The following is a 15,339-nucleotide window of genomic DNA, read 5'->3' on the forward strand; positions in this document are numbered from 1 at the left end:
TTTCTGCAGGTCAGGTTGATCGTGGCTGATGCTGAGGTAGCGTGCTTGCAGCTTAACGGTAATAAGTCAATTTTGTGACCTTACCGTTATAGAGACTTCCGTTTGTAGTGAGCTCTGAGGAGTATTTACGTTTTATTTTGTTGTTGACAATTTAATTCATAAACTCGTGTGTTGTGTGACTCTGTAGGGCGAGTCAATATAGAATTTGTGGGTTCAGGGCATCAATATGTACTTGGGTTAAGAGGGAATAAGTTTCTAAGTATTTTGTATTGATGGCTGAACATTTCACGCATATATAATTATGGGGTTATATATCGATTTTATTGTGTATAAAATCAGGGGCGTGACAGATATGTCTCATATCCACGAGAGTGTGAGAGTTGACAGATCGAAAAAAGAAATTGCGAATGACTGGTTATGAGCATATTAATTTTATGTAGTATTTAGGGTTTAGAGTTGACCTAGTAGATCGAGACCCAAACGATGAAGAAAATGGCTGAAATTTTGACCATAACTATTTCTTCTTATCATGGTAATATCCAACAGTCGATTTTGATCATTTCTATTTACTCCACCAGTCCACCTTGTTGCTCATGGAAGGTTTACTTCTCGATATAACTACTAAACAAGTTAGATCACATTAGTATGCATATAAGGATTTTGTGCAATCCATATAATCAAAATTGGGAATCAAAAAAATGTAATCCACTCATCCAATGGTTGGCTTCTCCAAATTAAGTTTTCATCACGCAATCGCTTTTGAAAGTCATATTCCTACATGTAATGAACAAGTTATATATACAACACTACTAGGCGTATTGATATTATTTTCTAATAACCAAATCAGTTGATAAAGTTTGTTTTCAACTCTTTAGATGTATCCACTGAGTAGTTACATATGTCGTGTGAAATTAATGGCATGGTTGTTGGTGGATACAACATTAATCAACATAATAGTTACAAAACTAACATCGGTTACAAACCTAATAGTGACATCTTAAATTTTTCAAAATTTTTATTCAGGAGAAATCTCAAATTTAAAAGTATGAAAATAAATTGTGTGATGAGCTCATGGGAATTTTTGGAAACACATAAAATATTTATTATGAATTTATGAAACTTAAAATTATAAAAATTGATTAAAAAAAATAGAAAAGTGAGCTTGGGACATATTTGTTGAAAATTTATTAAATGTGAATGTCCAATTTGAGAAATCGATAATTAAATATGCATTGCGACTAAATTTCGTGAAATTTTTCAGGCGTCAAATCTCTTTATTATGAATTTCAGAAGTTTGAAAATAAATTTAAAAAAATAATTCATACAGTTGTTCACTGTCATCTTAGAGAACTTAATTTCACCATTTTTTTTCAACCTTTTTTTTGCCATGTTAATTTTTTTGTCATTGTGATTTATTTAGAATAACGGCAGACAAATTTGAGAGAATGATGTATAGTTAATTACAATATACTATCACAAAACAGTTTATAAAAAATAAAAATACGTACGTCGGAGGGGCACCCATACCCATATAACTTATTTTTAGTTTTTCGTTTTGTATAGAATACTCATATCACTTTATTTCTAAATAAAAAAAATGTTAGTTATTTTATTTTTGTATTTTCAAACCAGAACCAATTTTATGATTCTGATTTTTTTTTTTAAATTTAAGTTTATGATTAAAAAAGAAGATTTTTTTTATAAAAAAATCTTTTTTTGATGCAAATTTCATCTTCATCTTCTGGGTATCTATTCCAGATCTTCAATCTTCAATAAGGTTGGCAATCTGGCATTACGTACCCACACTAACCCATACCCAGTCTTTCCCACCCGCTAAATGGGTACCCAACTACCAGTCCTCTTCTGTGCCTCAAGCCTCAACCCCATGGATGCTAAAGAATGCAGAAGATGATCGATCTATTGAACATTGATCTTAGAGAATAGTGACGCTAGAATGATCACCTTGATTCGGGTATTCGAATTGGATTATTGTTGTTTGGTTTTTGATTCAGGTATTCGAATTGGATCTCGAAAAAAGAGTTCGTGGCAGTGGAGGATCGAGACGTAGTAGAAGATGCCATGATCGGAGAACGACGACGCAGCGGCGGAGTGTTGGGAGTATGGAAATCGAAGGAGGAAGTGCGGATAATCCAATTTGAGAATGCAATCACAATATCCGATATTATACCAGATATCAACCAACCTAACATTCAACTTGTATGGATTTTCCCGTCGCTGACATCGAAGCCCGGAGAAATCACCACCAAGATCGCGTCCTATACACAGTAGTAACAACGCGGGCTGCGGAGGGCTTCTTGGGATTCTCGAAGGTACTACAACACCGACATTCAGATTGGTGCTTAGTCGATGACGAAGACCTCTGCTATGGCCCAATTTGGTTTCTAGTCATTTGGGCTTCAATCGTCCTCTTCAGATTTCCAGCGACGGGAACGCAGCATGGACTCGGATATAATCTTTCGCCAACCCACCACTGTCGCCGACGATTGAAACATTGACATCAGATCTCTTATTTGACACCACTTGCGGATCTCTCCTCCTGTGTATGAGACCAGAAACATTAGATTTGGGATTTCTCCCATTTTTCAGTTGTATAGCACGTGCAGATGATTTTACTGAGGTCAACAGTTTTTGGTGTTCCTCACCAAACGTCCAAACTATAACGGAAACACAAATCCTAACGAGCGTGTATACACGCGCTGTTAAGCACCATGGGTGAGCACCCACCTGGGTGGGTGGAAGAAGTTCCGGAGTTTCTTTGTTTATAAGTTCGCTAATCTTAGCGAGCTTATCATTGACTTGTAATGAGTCTGTTTGCTTAGAATAGGGTTTCCGGATTTTCTTATCCGCTATCTCATTATAAGTATAGTTAGACTCTAACCATCGGCAGTTTACCGGCTATTGATTTTAACGATATCAATTTCTATTAAAAAAAAAAATTATAACGCTCAATGTGATAGTAAAATTGGAACTATCTGATTTTGACGCATTTAATAAAAACAAGGAGACGAAAACGTACGATCTATATATATAAAAATCTAAACTTGAAATTCATCGAATCCTATATTATATATGGTTTGAAAATTCTCTCAGTATTCTTATTAGGAGTAAACCTGGAAACGTTAATGGCCTATTGGGGATGGTATAATTATATGACCTGACCAGAGATCAAGTTTATGAGGAAAGAATAGAATTGAAATGACAACGATGAGAAGAGACAAATGGAAGGCAACTGTGCATGGCCGGGGGTATAATTGCTTGGTTGTAATGATTAATGGGCAGATCAGCACTCATATATCATGTGATGACTAGATGGCTATTGTTTATGTTGAATGCAGTTGCAGACAAGTTTCAACCCAATTGTCCCACCTAGTAGTACTCCCAAGCTACAGCTAATACATACATGAGATTGCTCGTGAGAAAATTCAAGTGTTTTCCTTCTTTCCTCTGGAGAGGAAAAAAATGCCTTCAGAACATATAATTGGAACCAAGAGCTAGGATATTAGACACTGTAGAAATATTTTTACTGGTTTAGATTAAAGTAATATGTAAATATGTTCTAATCTTACATCGATATAATTTTTTTTTTTAATGAGAAATCGATCGGTTTAAACTGAATCAGACCACAAATCCTAAACTGATCATCAAAACTGTTGATTAATTATTAGTGGTGCCAAGATCGTATGTGCACGCAACTGGTTAATTTCTTGCAGTCTAGGGCATTCCAGGCCATGACTATAGTCTATAGATACCACGCTTTGGTCCCCGCAACACTTTAGTGGGTGCCAGGTACATAAATAGATTTAATAGATTTCGTATTTCAATCGTAAGGCCAATGAAAAAGTGCTTCAGTGATAGTGCAAACTAGAAATCAAGATGAAACCAAAGAGATCAGAATACGACATATTATAGATATGTTTGTGATGAATGGATCAAATTAGGGAATTTTTAAAGGCAAGTAAATAACAAGCAGCACCAAATGGCTCGCAAATGGGGTCGTGGAGAGAGATGATTAATTCATTCCAATTCCCGTGAGAAAGGTTTGGAAGCATTCAGGCCAAGCCAGGGAACACAGAAACTGATTACCGATAGGAATCGAGCATTATGTGCTTTGACGCTTACTGTGCTACTTTCGATAATCAATCAGTGTCCCAATCACGAGTAGATTCCCTTGTTCAATTCTATCTAACCCCACACCCTTCACATTTTGCTATCATGTACTGTATCTTCATCTTCATCGAGCTTCCTTGCCATGCAAAATGCAGTTTCATACTTCTCACCGGATATATGTATGTCTAAATATGAATTGTCCCCACAGCCCACACCATATGGTCTCTCTAATCCTAGCTTTCAGATTTTCAACTTTCCATGTCCATCATCATTAATTACCTCTGGGAAAGGGGTAAGGGCCTAATTCTATATCATGCAGAAAGCAATGCGCCAATCCTAAATATCAATGAGAAACTACACCAATAAGTTAACTTAAAAGCAATGCGCCAAGGGACATAAATACACAGTAGAAAAAGTAATTCTAAGCATTGTGTGATAAAATAATCTGGTTTTATATCCAAAATCAATTGGCAATGGATTGAGCGACCCAAATCCTTATAAATTCATAAGCAAAAAAATAATTCTAAGCATTGTGTGATAAAATAATCTGGGTTTATATCCAAAATCAAATAAGCAAAATATAAAATTCTCAACATGCTCTCGTACGCGTGGCAATTTCTAAAACCATACACGTGGACAAGTTATATTGGGTGACGGTGAGCACGTGTGGTCATCGCTGAAACCATACACGTGGGTAACCCACTCTGATACCATGATAAAATAATTTGAAGTTCACATTCAAAATCAATTGGCAATGGATAGAGTTACTCAAATCCTTATAAACTCATAAACAAAGTTATATTTTCCCAATGTGCATGAGAGTTATATTTTTGACATTCTCAACATTGTGAAGTAGCGAAAAGTCAAGAAGAACGTATTAAACTAAAAGGAAAAGAAAACAACTAAAGAGAGGACATGAGCTAAAACTTCTTTTAAAAAAGAAAAATTCAAAAGGCATTACTGAAACATACGTACACAAGATAAGCACCAGCTAGTTGAATCAAAGACTGTGACACATAGTACGTAAGTGTTCGAATAAGGTTGTAAACATGTAAGAACACAAAAATTACAAACTTGCCCAAACAACGTATGCATAGATTAAGTGTATGTAATAATTAGTTATATATCTATACGTATAAAACAATAAGAATGCTTCAGATTATAATTCTTGAGTCAATTACATTCATATTAGTCTTTTTGATTCGTTAACTACTGAGGATAGATTTAATCGCTTAACTTTAATGTGTTATATATTGCTGGAGTTAAAGTGTATTATAATAATAATAATAATAATAATTATTATTATTATTATTATTATTATTATTATTATTATTATTATTAGCATTTCTCCACACGTGCTCTGTATGTGCAAGTTATTATTTTTTTTAGAAAATAAAAAAGAAAAGAGTTGGTTATTGCAGAAAAAAAAATGGGAGAGAGAAAAATGGGTTGTGGGTACTTTTAAAAAAAAAATTTCAATAAACATATACTTTGTAAAAGTCTAAATTATCCTTGTCATTTAATTAATTCTCAAAGTTTATTAATCTTCTAGGGTCAATTCTGTCATAAATTTTGGCTAACAAAGCCTCTTTTCTTAATAATAACTAGCAGAGCCCACTCACTCTGTGTGTGGAGAGAAGTTAAAAGTAGTGAAAAAGCTTTTTATATAACTAACCTGTTTTCTACTATTTTTTTAATTTTATTCATTTATTTTTTATTTTAGAATTTACTATATTATCCATATTAATTAATTATATTTCATAATTTTTTAATATATAAAAGTTAAATTGATAAAAAAATTCATTTTTAAAGAGCAAGCTCTCTTCTCTTAATAATAACTAAACTCCAAACACACCCTATGAGTGTAGATAATTTCATCGGAAGCTACTTCACAAAATGTGGAGAAAATTACTACACATATTTTGTTTTTGATTTTTGATTTATGATTTTTTTTGTTAAATTTCTTTTGTTTTTATTTTATTTGTGAATTGAAACTTTTAACTTTCTCAAATATTTCAGTTCAAATGTTTTTTAATATTTGAGGGATATTTTAGTAAAATTTTTCTGTTTTGGCTGACAAACTCTCTTCTCTTAATAATAGTATAGATAGATATAGCCCTTCAAAAAAAAAATATATAGATAATAATAATAATAATAATAATAATAAGTTTAATTATTGTAATTACTTCTCTTTGTTCTTTTCCCTGCAACTCTACCTATCATTCTCTTTATAATGACAGAAACATGCATCAGCAAGAAAGAAGAGAGAGTCAGAGGGAGAGAGAGAGAGAGATCGAAGCCATGGTATCCAAACAGGTGCAGAAGAGAGATCCAATATACAAGAAACTTCAATCCCTTCGTTCAATCTCCAACTCCCCTGCGGTATTTATTCTTACTTATACTTCGCATGTTGTTTCTCTTCAATAATTAGCTGAATTAATTTCCGCGCAAATTCTGGTATTACTCCTCTACACACAGTAGTCTTTACTGGGGAAAAATAGCCTAATCAAGTTACAAATCATCATCATCATCATCATCAATTGTTGATCTTTTTCTTCTTGAAATAAACCTCGAAAAGTTTCGGTTCTCTGTATATATCTCGTATCCTTTTCTTTTTCAAAGGTACTTGATTTCAGTCCAACGTTACTTTACCTTGTCCGATTTATTTCTCTTATGTGAATTTTGTAAATCCATCTGGTTTCTCTATTGGTTAATTCGTATTTCCCTTCCCTCTTCATCTCCGTCTTGATCTCTAATACCTTGTTGGGTCGAATATGTAGATATGTTCTCCCACTTTAGATTGCTTACTGCGGTTCTGTCCTTAATTGCCTTATAATTAAATAATCTCATCTTTAGTTAATTATGTTTTAAATTCTGTACTGCATTATGTCTGCAGCACAGTAAAAGCTCAATTATATTGGATGCAGTAACATATATACAAGAACTGAAGCGAAAAGTGGAGGAAATGAATCAAGAGATCGTTGCTGCCAGAGCTCAAGTCTCAACACCCGCCCAAAACCCGTTCCCTATGGTACTATATATATATATATATATATATATATATATATATATATATATATATTGCAAAACTAACCTCCAATATTATTAGCAAAGCTTAACGGTTACTGTATATATAGCTAAATAAAGGGGGTTTCCGTACTAACTTTTCGTTAATATGAATATTTTCAGCAACTGAAAGTTGAACCTCGAGAAGAGGATCAAGCAGGTTTTCAAATAAAGATGTTCACTGAAAAGAGTTGCAGTGGGTTGCTTGTTTTCGTATTGGAAGCGTTTGAAGAGTTAGGCCTAGATGTTCATCAAGCTAGGGTTTCTTGCTCCAACAATTTTCTTTTAGAAGCAGTGGCCACAATTAACAATGTTAGCATATATAAAACCGAGTCTTAGTTTCATATCCATGATCATCACGTACATGTCGATATGTTGTTATAAATATCTTGAATTCGGTGGTGCAGGACGACCAAAATGGTGAGGATCATAACAAAGATGCCGAGGTAGTAAGAAAAGCGATGCTGCAAGCCATTCAAAGCTGGAGTGAAGTTTCCCAATAAGAACAATGCAAACAACTCTCTATCTTCATATTCTTCAAATCTCTTACCATTTTCTTCTATCTTCTGCCATATTTTGCCTCTCCCTCTTCCCTAGCTAATGTTTTCTATGTCATAATGTTATCATTAAATCATCTAGCTATAGGTGCCTAGGTCATGTATTCGTTGTTCTTCTTAAGTGGTTACTTATATAGCTAGCTAGGTAGATATATCTCTCTATTACAATGGAGATTCGAAGGGAAAGAGACCCTGACTTTGGTATTAATATGAGAATAAAAGTAAAAGGTCATTATTACCGCTAAAGCTGCAAGTGCATTTATTATATATTTATGCATTGTTACATGCATTTGGTGATCTACTAAATTAATTTCTTCAGCAAAAAGATCGCAATGCAATGAACTAATATTCTTGTTTCTTTCTTTCTTTCTTTTATTATTTTATTTTTAAAGTTGAATTAGGATTGTAATCCACATTCCCTCTTTCTTTCTTTGGTCAAAATTCTCATAAAAAGACAAAATTTAAGTAACTAAAAAAAAGAAATATGAAGTGTGGATTATAAAATGAAGAGTGTAGAGATGATTCAAGTATGATTAAAAAAATATAGACAAGATTAAAGTATGATTAAAAAAATTAGGGAGGATTCAGGGGTAAATTTAGGCAACTGCCAAGTCGATTTTTTGTCATTAAGTTATAAAATGTTTTAATCTATTAAAATTATAGGGACTTTTCACAAAAATGCCTCAAAGAAGCTGTACAAAGAAAGAAACTAAAGAAAGATGTTGTACAACTATGGGACCATGTACCTCTAGATAGTCTCGGGTGCATAGAAACATTTCTGGATTTAGGCCTTATCAAAAAGCCGGCGGATCAAGTGGGCCGATGGAGGCCCGCAGGCCCTGAGGGCTAAAAGCCCGGCCTGGCCCGTTAAAAAACCCGCAAAAACCCACTTTGGCGGGTAGTGGGCCGGCCCGCCAAAAGCCCGTTAAACCCCAGCCCGGCCCACCAAAGGCCCGCTAGGCCCAGCCCGTAAAATATTTTTTATATATATATATATATATATATATGTAGATATGTGTGTGTGTGTGTGTGTGTTTATAAATACACACACACACACACATATAGATTTATATTTGTGTGTGTGTGTTATACACACACACACACACATATATATGTGTTTATATATGTGTGTGTGTGTGGGGAAGTTCTTATATTTCTATACATAATATGTGCATTAGTGCATATATATATTCTACATATCGGTTGACCAATTCGATCAGATTCGAAAATATGGTGAAATTGGCTAAATTTTTTACCACACTCATAATTTATTGTAATAAACTCATCCAACGGTCGGTTTTTCCATTTTCTTTGAATTGATAGGGGTTGCTCTTTGGAGTGTATGATATATAAATATAGGTTTATAAGAGTAACTAAGTTTGACCTAGTTGATCGAATTCGAAACGAGAACCAAATTGGCTGAATTTTCTACAACCACCATAAAACATTACAATCTCTCCATCGAGCGGTTGGTTTCTCCGAATTCATTTTCCACTTCATGGTTGCTTTAGAATGAACCTCAACAATTTAAATGCAATGTATAAGTCAATACAACTTTAGGAGGAAAATTGGTATAGGCCAATGTGTTTGTAATTAATTTTTTTTTTTATCTTATGTCCACGCACATCCATCGATAGAATATTTACAAACGTGATGTGAAAAAATAAGCACGTTTCGCGGTCGTCATGTCATTGGTCAACTAAGAAGACATACAAGTGACGACGGTTGACCAATTCGATCGGATTCGAAAATATGGTGAAATTGGCTAAACTTTTTACCACACTCATAATTTATTGTAATAATGTCATCCAACAGTCCATTTTTCCATTTTCTTTGAATTGATAGGGGTTGCTCTTTGAGTGTATGATGTATAGATATAGGTTCATAAGAGTAACTAAATTTGACCTAGTTGATCGAATTCAAAATGAGAATCAAATTAGCTGAATTTTTTACAATCACCATAAAACATTACAATCTCTCAATCGAGAGGTTGATTTCTCTAAATTCATTTTCCACTTCATGGTTGCTTTAGAATGAACCTCAACAATTTAAATGCAATATACAAGTCATACAACTTTAGGAGGCAAATTCATATAGGCCAACATCTTTGTAATTAAAATTGAAATTTTTATCTTATGTTCACGCACATCTACCGACGAAATACTTACAGACGTGATGTGAAAAAATAAGCATGTTTCACGGTCGTCATGCCATCGGTCAACCAAGAAAACATACAAGTGACGACGGTTGACCAATTCGATCGGATTCGAAAATATGGTGAAATTGGCTAAATTTTTTACCACACTCATAATTTATTGTAATAATCTCATCCAACAGTCCATTTTTCCATTTTATTTGAATTGATAGGGGTTGCTATTTGGAGTGTATGATATATAGATATAGGTGTATAAGAGTAACTAAATTTGACCTAATTGATCGAATTCTAAACGAGAATCAAATTAGCTGAATTTTTTACAATCACCATAAAACATTACAATCTCTCAATCGAGCGGTTGATTTCTCTAAATTCATTTTCCACTTCATGGTTGCTTTAGAATGAACCTCAACAATTTAAATGCAATATACAAGTCATACGACTTTAGGAGGCAAATTGATATAGGCCAACATCTTTGCAATTAAAATTGAAATTTTTATCTTATGTCCACACACATCCATCGATGGAATATTTACAGACATGATGTGAAAAAATAAGCATGTTTCGCGGTCATCATGCCATCGGTCAACCGAGAAAACATACAAGTGACGACGGTTGACCAATTTGATCGGATTCGAAAATATGGTGAAATTGGCTAAATTTTTTACCACACTCATAATTTATTATAATAATCTCATCCAACGGTCGGTTTTCCCATTTTATTTAAGTTGATAGAGGTTTCTCTTTGGAGTGTGTGATATATAAATATAAGTTTATAAAAAATATTATCTTTAAAGATTTATTTGTAAATAAAGCCCGCAAGGCCCACCCCGAAAAAGCCCGTGAAGCCCGCATTGAATGGATAGGCTTGGATCCTTCAATTTATAATAAAGCCCGGCCCAGCCCGCTACTATTTAAAAATGGAGTAAGGCCCGGCCCAAGCCCGCTACCAATGGGCCCGGCCCGGCCCGTTGATGAAGCCTATCTGGATTAATCACCTTGCTTGCTTTCCCATCGTTGAAAGCTATGCATTAATTAAGACTTTTATCAATGGAGGCCTGAAGTATTAACTTCTAACTCTGCCACTGTATTCATCGATCAGTCACAATTAGTAGCAAAAGGATCGAATAACCTAAATAAACCATATAGCCAGATAACATTCATATTATCTTAGCATTTTATTTTTCTGCCATAATCCTGAAGAAGGCGAGAGCTAGCTTAGGGGCTCGCCCCCTCCTAAAGCCATGAGAGTTGGTCAGAAAAACGTTCTCATAGACTATATTGGGTAGTAAGGAAAGGGCTTCCATGACACCTCGTCGCTTCTTTCTGGCGACTAGCTTCTCAAGTGGGTGGCTTGGTAAGCAAGCTACCTTCAGCATCGGTAAAATCTAATAAGAGCTTGTTGACATCTAAGTTTGTACCGAATGACACTAAGATTGCAGCAATATGTTTCGCTTCTTTTTAGGGTCGACCCGCTATAAAAGTGTTACTTTTCTCACCTACAGCTACTCTTGCGTTTGGGATGCAAAAGGAAATGAAATAATTTCCTGAAGGAAGGAAAAATAAGGGGGAAAGTGGTTCATTCCAGACTTCAAAGGAATCATATTCTCCCATTCTTTCCTTGTATTTATTACTCACACCATATTATTTTATTACATTATTTACAAAATTTTTAGCAACTTTCCTGATAATTTTCGTTACTTTACCAAACAACCGAATGGAAAGTTATTGGGAAATTACATTTCCCTTCCCATGGAAAAAACCAAGAAATTACTTTTCTTTCCTTGAACCAAACGAGACCTTAGTCCTCCCATTAAAGCCAAGACTCCGCCTCTATACCCTATGTCCCATTCTTTTGTCATTTTTAATCATTGATTGCTTGTGGTGATTGCCCGACCATATATTCCGGAATAAAAACCGAGATCTACGACCACATTGAATCTAGTCTTTATATATGAAAGTCTTATATAGAAGCATCACAGACGCTATCAGTGTTTTAGTCATTTGTGGATGACTTCATCTAACGAGGAATATTATCGATACTCAAAAGGGAAAAGCCTATATGCTTGGCATCAGTTTTCCAAACTACCGGTTTTCATGGACGACCATATTGAAAGACAGCGGTTAGTACATGTCACATTGTCAGGTACTAGCTAAGTAGCTAGAAGCCAAAACTCTGAACAACATGTGCTTAATTAGTTGATCGAGAATTTTTACCATGGTGGTGACATGTCATAGATAGAAACAGAGAAAAAGTAAAAAGCAGCACCCATGTTTTGGCCACTTCGCAGTCAGAAAAATAATCATGTAATTCAAGATGTTTTGTATCTATATTTTTTTAGGGCTGTCATTTAATTTGATAATTACTAAACAGACTGAATACCAACCGATATTTTAGGTTTGCTAAACTGACTTTTTTATAATCGAAACAGATAAGGTCGAAATTGAAAATTATTGAAAAAGTTGGTTGGTTTTGGTAAATACAAAATCTAATGATTATCTAAATATTAGTTTTATATACTATGGTTTTCAATACACATACATGTATACTAAGAAGTAAACATAATTTTTTTTACAATAGTATGAACATTACTACATTAATAGTATATGTATTTTACGTAACCTGGTCAAATATGGTTAAATAACCTAGTTTTATTGAAAATGACTAAAACTTGATCTCATATGTACAAAAGAAAGCTATAATAAGTAGATGATTATAAAGTTTACGACTATAAAAATGAAAAAAACTAATATTATTCATTCTAATTTATATATCAAGAATTAGTTGTTTTAAAGTTAGTAATACCGAAAATCGAAATACCGAATTTGGTAGACATGATTAAAAATCAAAAATTTTGGTTGGTAATTGATAGCTCAATTTTGAAACCGAAAGCTTTGATTTTGAAGTTAGTAATACCTATAACCGATTCAAACTGACGAGTGACAGCCCTAATATTTTTAGAATCATATTTAACGGTTAAAAAACTCAGTGGATTATAACTAATCGCTTTCTCGAGTATTTATCAAGTCCACTGCCGATTTGAGAAGAGAAAATGCAACCTCCTCTTTCTGGCCACTTCCCTAGGCAAAGTGTAACTCTTACATGCATGACTCCCAACATTTGAGACTCAATGTTGTAAACTGTGACTCCTGCACGGTTGTTTCTCTCAAACCTTTTGGTAAAGCCCACTACTAGCGAAAGGCTCATAGAATACAGATTTTTTTTTTTTTTCTGTATCTTTTGCTTCAAATGATACAAAAAATGGTATCTAAAACTCATTAGGTACGTTGCAGCCATAGAGTGAAAAAGGGTATTCTCTATCGCAGGTTCCACTAACCAAAAGCCACGCTTAAAACTTCAGTATCTCCCATTTTTCTTTTCTTTTTTACTGCATTAATTTTTATTTTGTTTTTCTCTCATCATTTTCTATTTTCATATTTACCAAAATACGTAAATACTTTTATAATGTATACAGAATACGTTATACTTTATTTAATATTATATATATTTTTATAATATTAACTTATCCATAATTACGGATAATCGAAAATGTTCCCCTGGTCAGCTACTAACTAGGGATTGTGTGGCCGGTTCAATCGGACGGTTGACAGCTAAGTAATGAGATTTGTGGTAAGAGCTGTCAACCGTCCGATTTCAATCGGACGGTGAGTGACCACACAATCCCTAGTCAGCTGCTGACCAGGGGAATGGGACTGTACGGATAATTATCCATGTGTATTAAGCAATAGATACACTAACACATCGGTATCGTTTAAATTTTATATTTAAAAAAAATTATGAAAATCAGTAATTTTAATATAACTAAATTATATCCAAATAATTCTAATTTTCACGGAATTAAAAAAATATTAATAACAATGAGTCATAACCATTAATATTCTAAAGAAAATATGATTATAATAAAATCTACAAAGTTTGAACTTTAAACTAACAAAAGACAAGAATTAAAATTAGTCTGAAATCTCAAATGACTAGAAAATAGAAATACTAATATGAAAATCTTTATTGTAATATCAAAGTAATTTCGATAGAGTTGAACGAGCGACCATCATCTTCGAGCAATGTCTTCAATCCGTCTGCATATCAGAACATTCAAATGGCAATGTAGGGCGGTAAACATCATCATTTGGGGAAAAAATCACATTTGACGGCCTTTGAGAAATGTGCTGATCGAGCAAATTGAGACATTGTTTGCCCCATATCTTCTTGTGTATCCACCGATATTCCATATTGTTTAAACAACTCTCCCATTTTTTGGACCGCCATGCCTACACACCTTACTTCAAACATTTCTTCCATTTTTTTGTTTGTTCGGCCATTTTCCTTTGTAATTCATCTATCAGACGTGCTTCCCTCTCTTGTGCCTCTTTGGTTTGTGCTTCTAATCACTCTCGAAAGAGTTGCACTTCCTTTGAAACAGCTCGCTCTTCCACATGAATTCCAGGAACTTCATCCCAAGTGACCCCAGCTCCAAGATCCCTTACTCGGTTTCCCTTCTCCTTACCAAGAACCTCAGCATACATCTCTTCACGGATTTCTGGAGCAATAATGTCAACATTCATGCTTAGCCTCTTTTGTTCAACCTCTTCAAAATCCGCCTACAAAATGTAAATATTATATTATAAATTCAAGAATCGCACTAGTCTCGTATTTGCTAAATAAAAATTAATATTTCATATAGCACTTACAATTGCTTTTGCACTTGATGCATCAATTGGCTCTTAAGTTCCTGCCTTTTGGTGTGTTAATTTGAACAACTCCCATCTATCTGGCTCTTACCATGCAGAAGTTCCTGTGCAATTCTAAGGTGGTACTTATCATATAAAGCACTACACCAATTTTTCAACCAGACGACAGTTTTTCACTGTCTTCTGATTATAGGGGCCGCTGTTGTCTATCTCAATGCCGTCTGATACATGAATCAGACAATAACACAAAACTATCGTCTGATAATATTTAGTACAACAGCAGTTACTATCTTGTCTGTTGTCTGAACACCAAGAAGAACAACATCGGCTTATATACTTACTATTATCTTAAGGTGTTCCAGACAACAGGGGCTTATATGCTTGCTGTTGTCTGAAGGCTTGATCAGACAACATGGACTTATATGCTTGCTGTTGTCTGAAGGCTTGGCCAGATAACAGGGACTTATATGCTTGCTGTTGTCTGAAGACTTGGTCAGATAATATGTACTTGCAAATCCCATTGTCCATCCATTATTGATACTATAGATTTCTCCAAAAAACTGTTATTTGTTGTTTTACTGGACTAGGGGTGGGTTCGGTTTTATTCGGTTCGGTTTTGAGCCAAAACCGAAAACCGAACCGAACTTACTTTCGGTTCGGTTCGGTTTTTCACTTTTTTAAATTTAAAACTGAAAACCGAACCAGTTCGGTTCGGTCCGGTTA

The 15,339-nt window shown here is 34.2% G+C and overlaps 1 protein-coding gene across 1 annotated transcript; it reads left to right on the forward strand.

Moving 5' to 3' along the window:
* The first annotated feature begins 6,373 nt into the window (after window positions 1-6,373).
* Window positions 6,374-8,050, forward strand: LOC112167465 (transcription factor SCREAM2). Its single transcript, XM_024304496.2, has 4 exons — window positions 6,374-6,510; window positions 7,025-7,159; window positions 7,318-7,506; window positions 7,602-8,050. Exons 1-4 carry the CDS (start codon window positions 6,430-6,432, stop codon window positions 7,695-7,697), a joined length of 501 nt encoding a protein of 166 aa, XP_024160264.1. The 5' UTR covers window positions 6,374-6,429; the 3' UTR covers window positions 7,698-8,050.
* The last annotated feature ends 7,289 nt before the right edge of the window (window positions 8,051-15,339 follow it).

This window comes from Rosa chinensis, chromosome 5 (assembly GCF_002994745.2).
Source record: "Rosa chinensis cultivar Old Blush chromosome 5, RchiOBHm-V2, whole genome shotgun sequence".
Lineage (NCBI taxonomy): Eukaryota > Viridiplantae > Streptophyta > Magnoliopsida > Rosales > Rosaceae > Rosa > Rosa chinensis.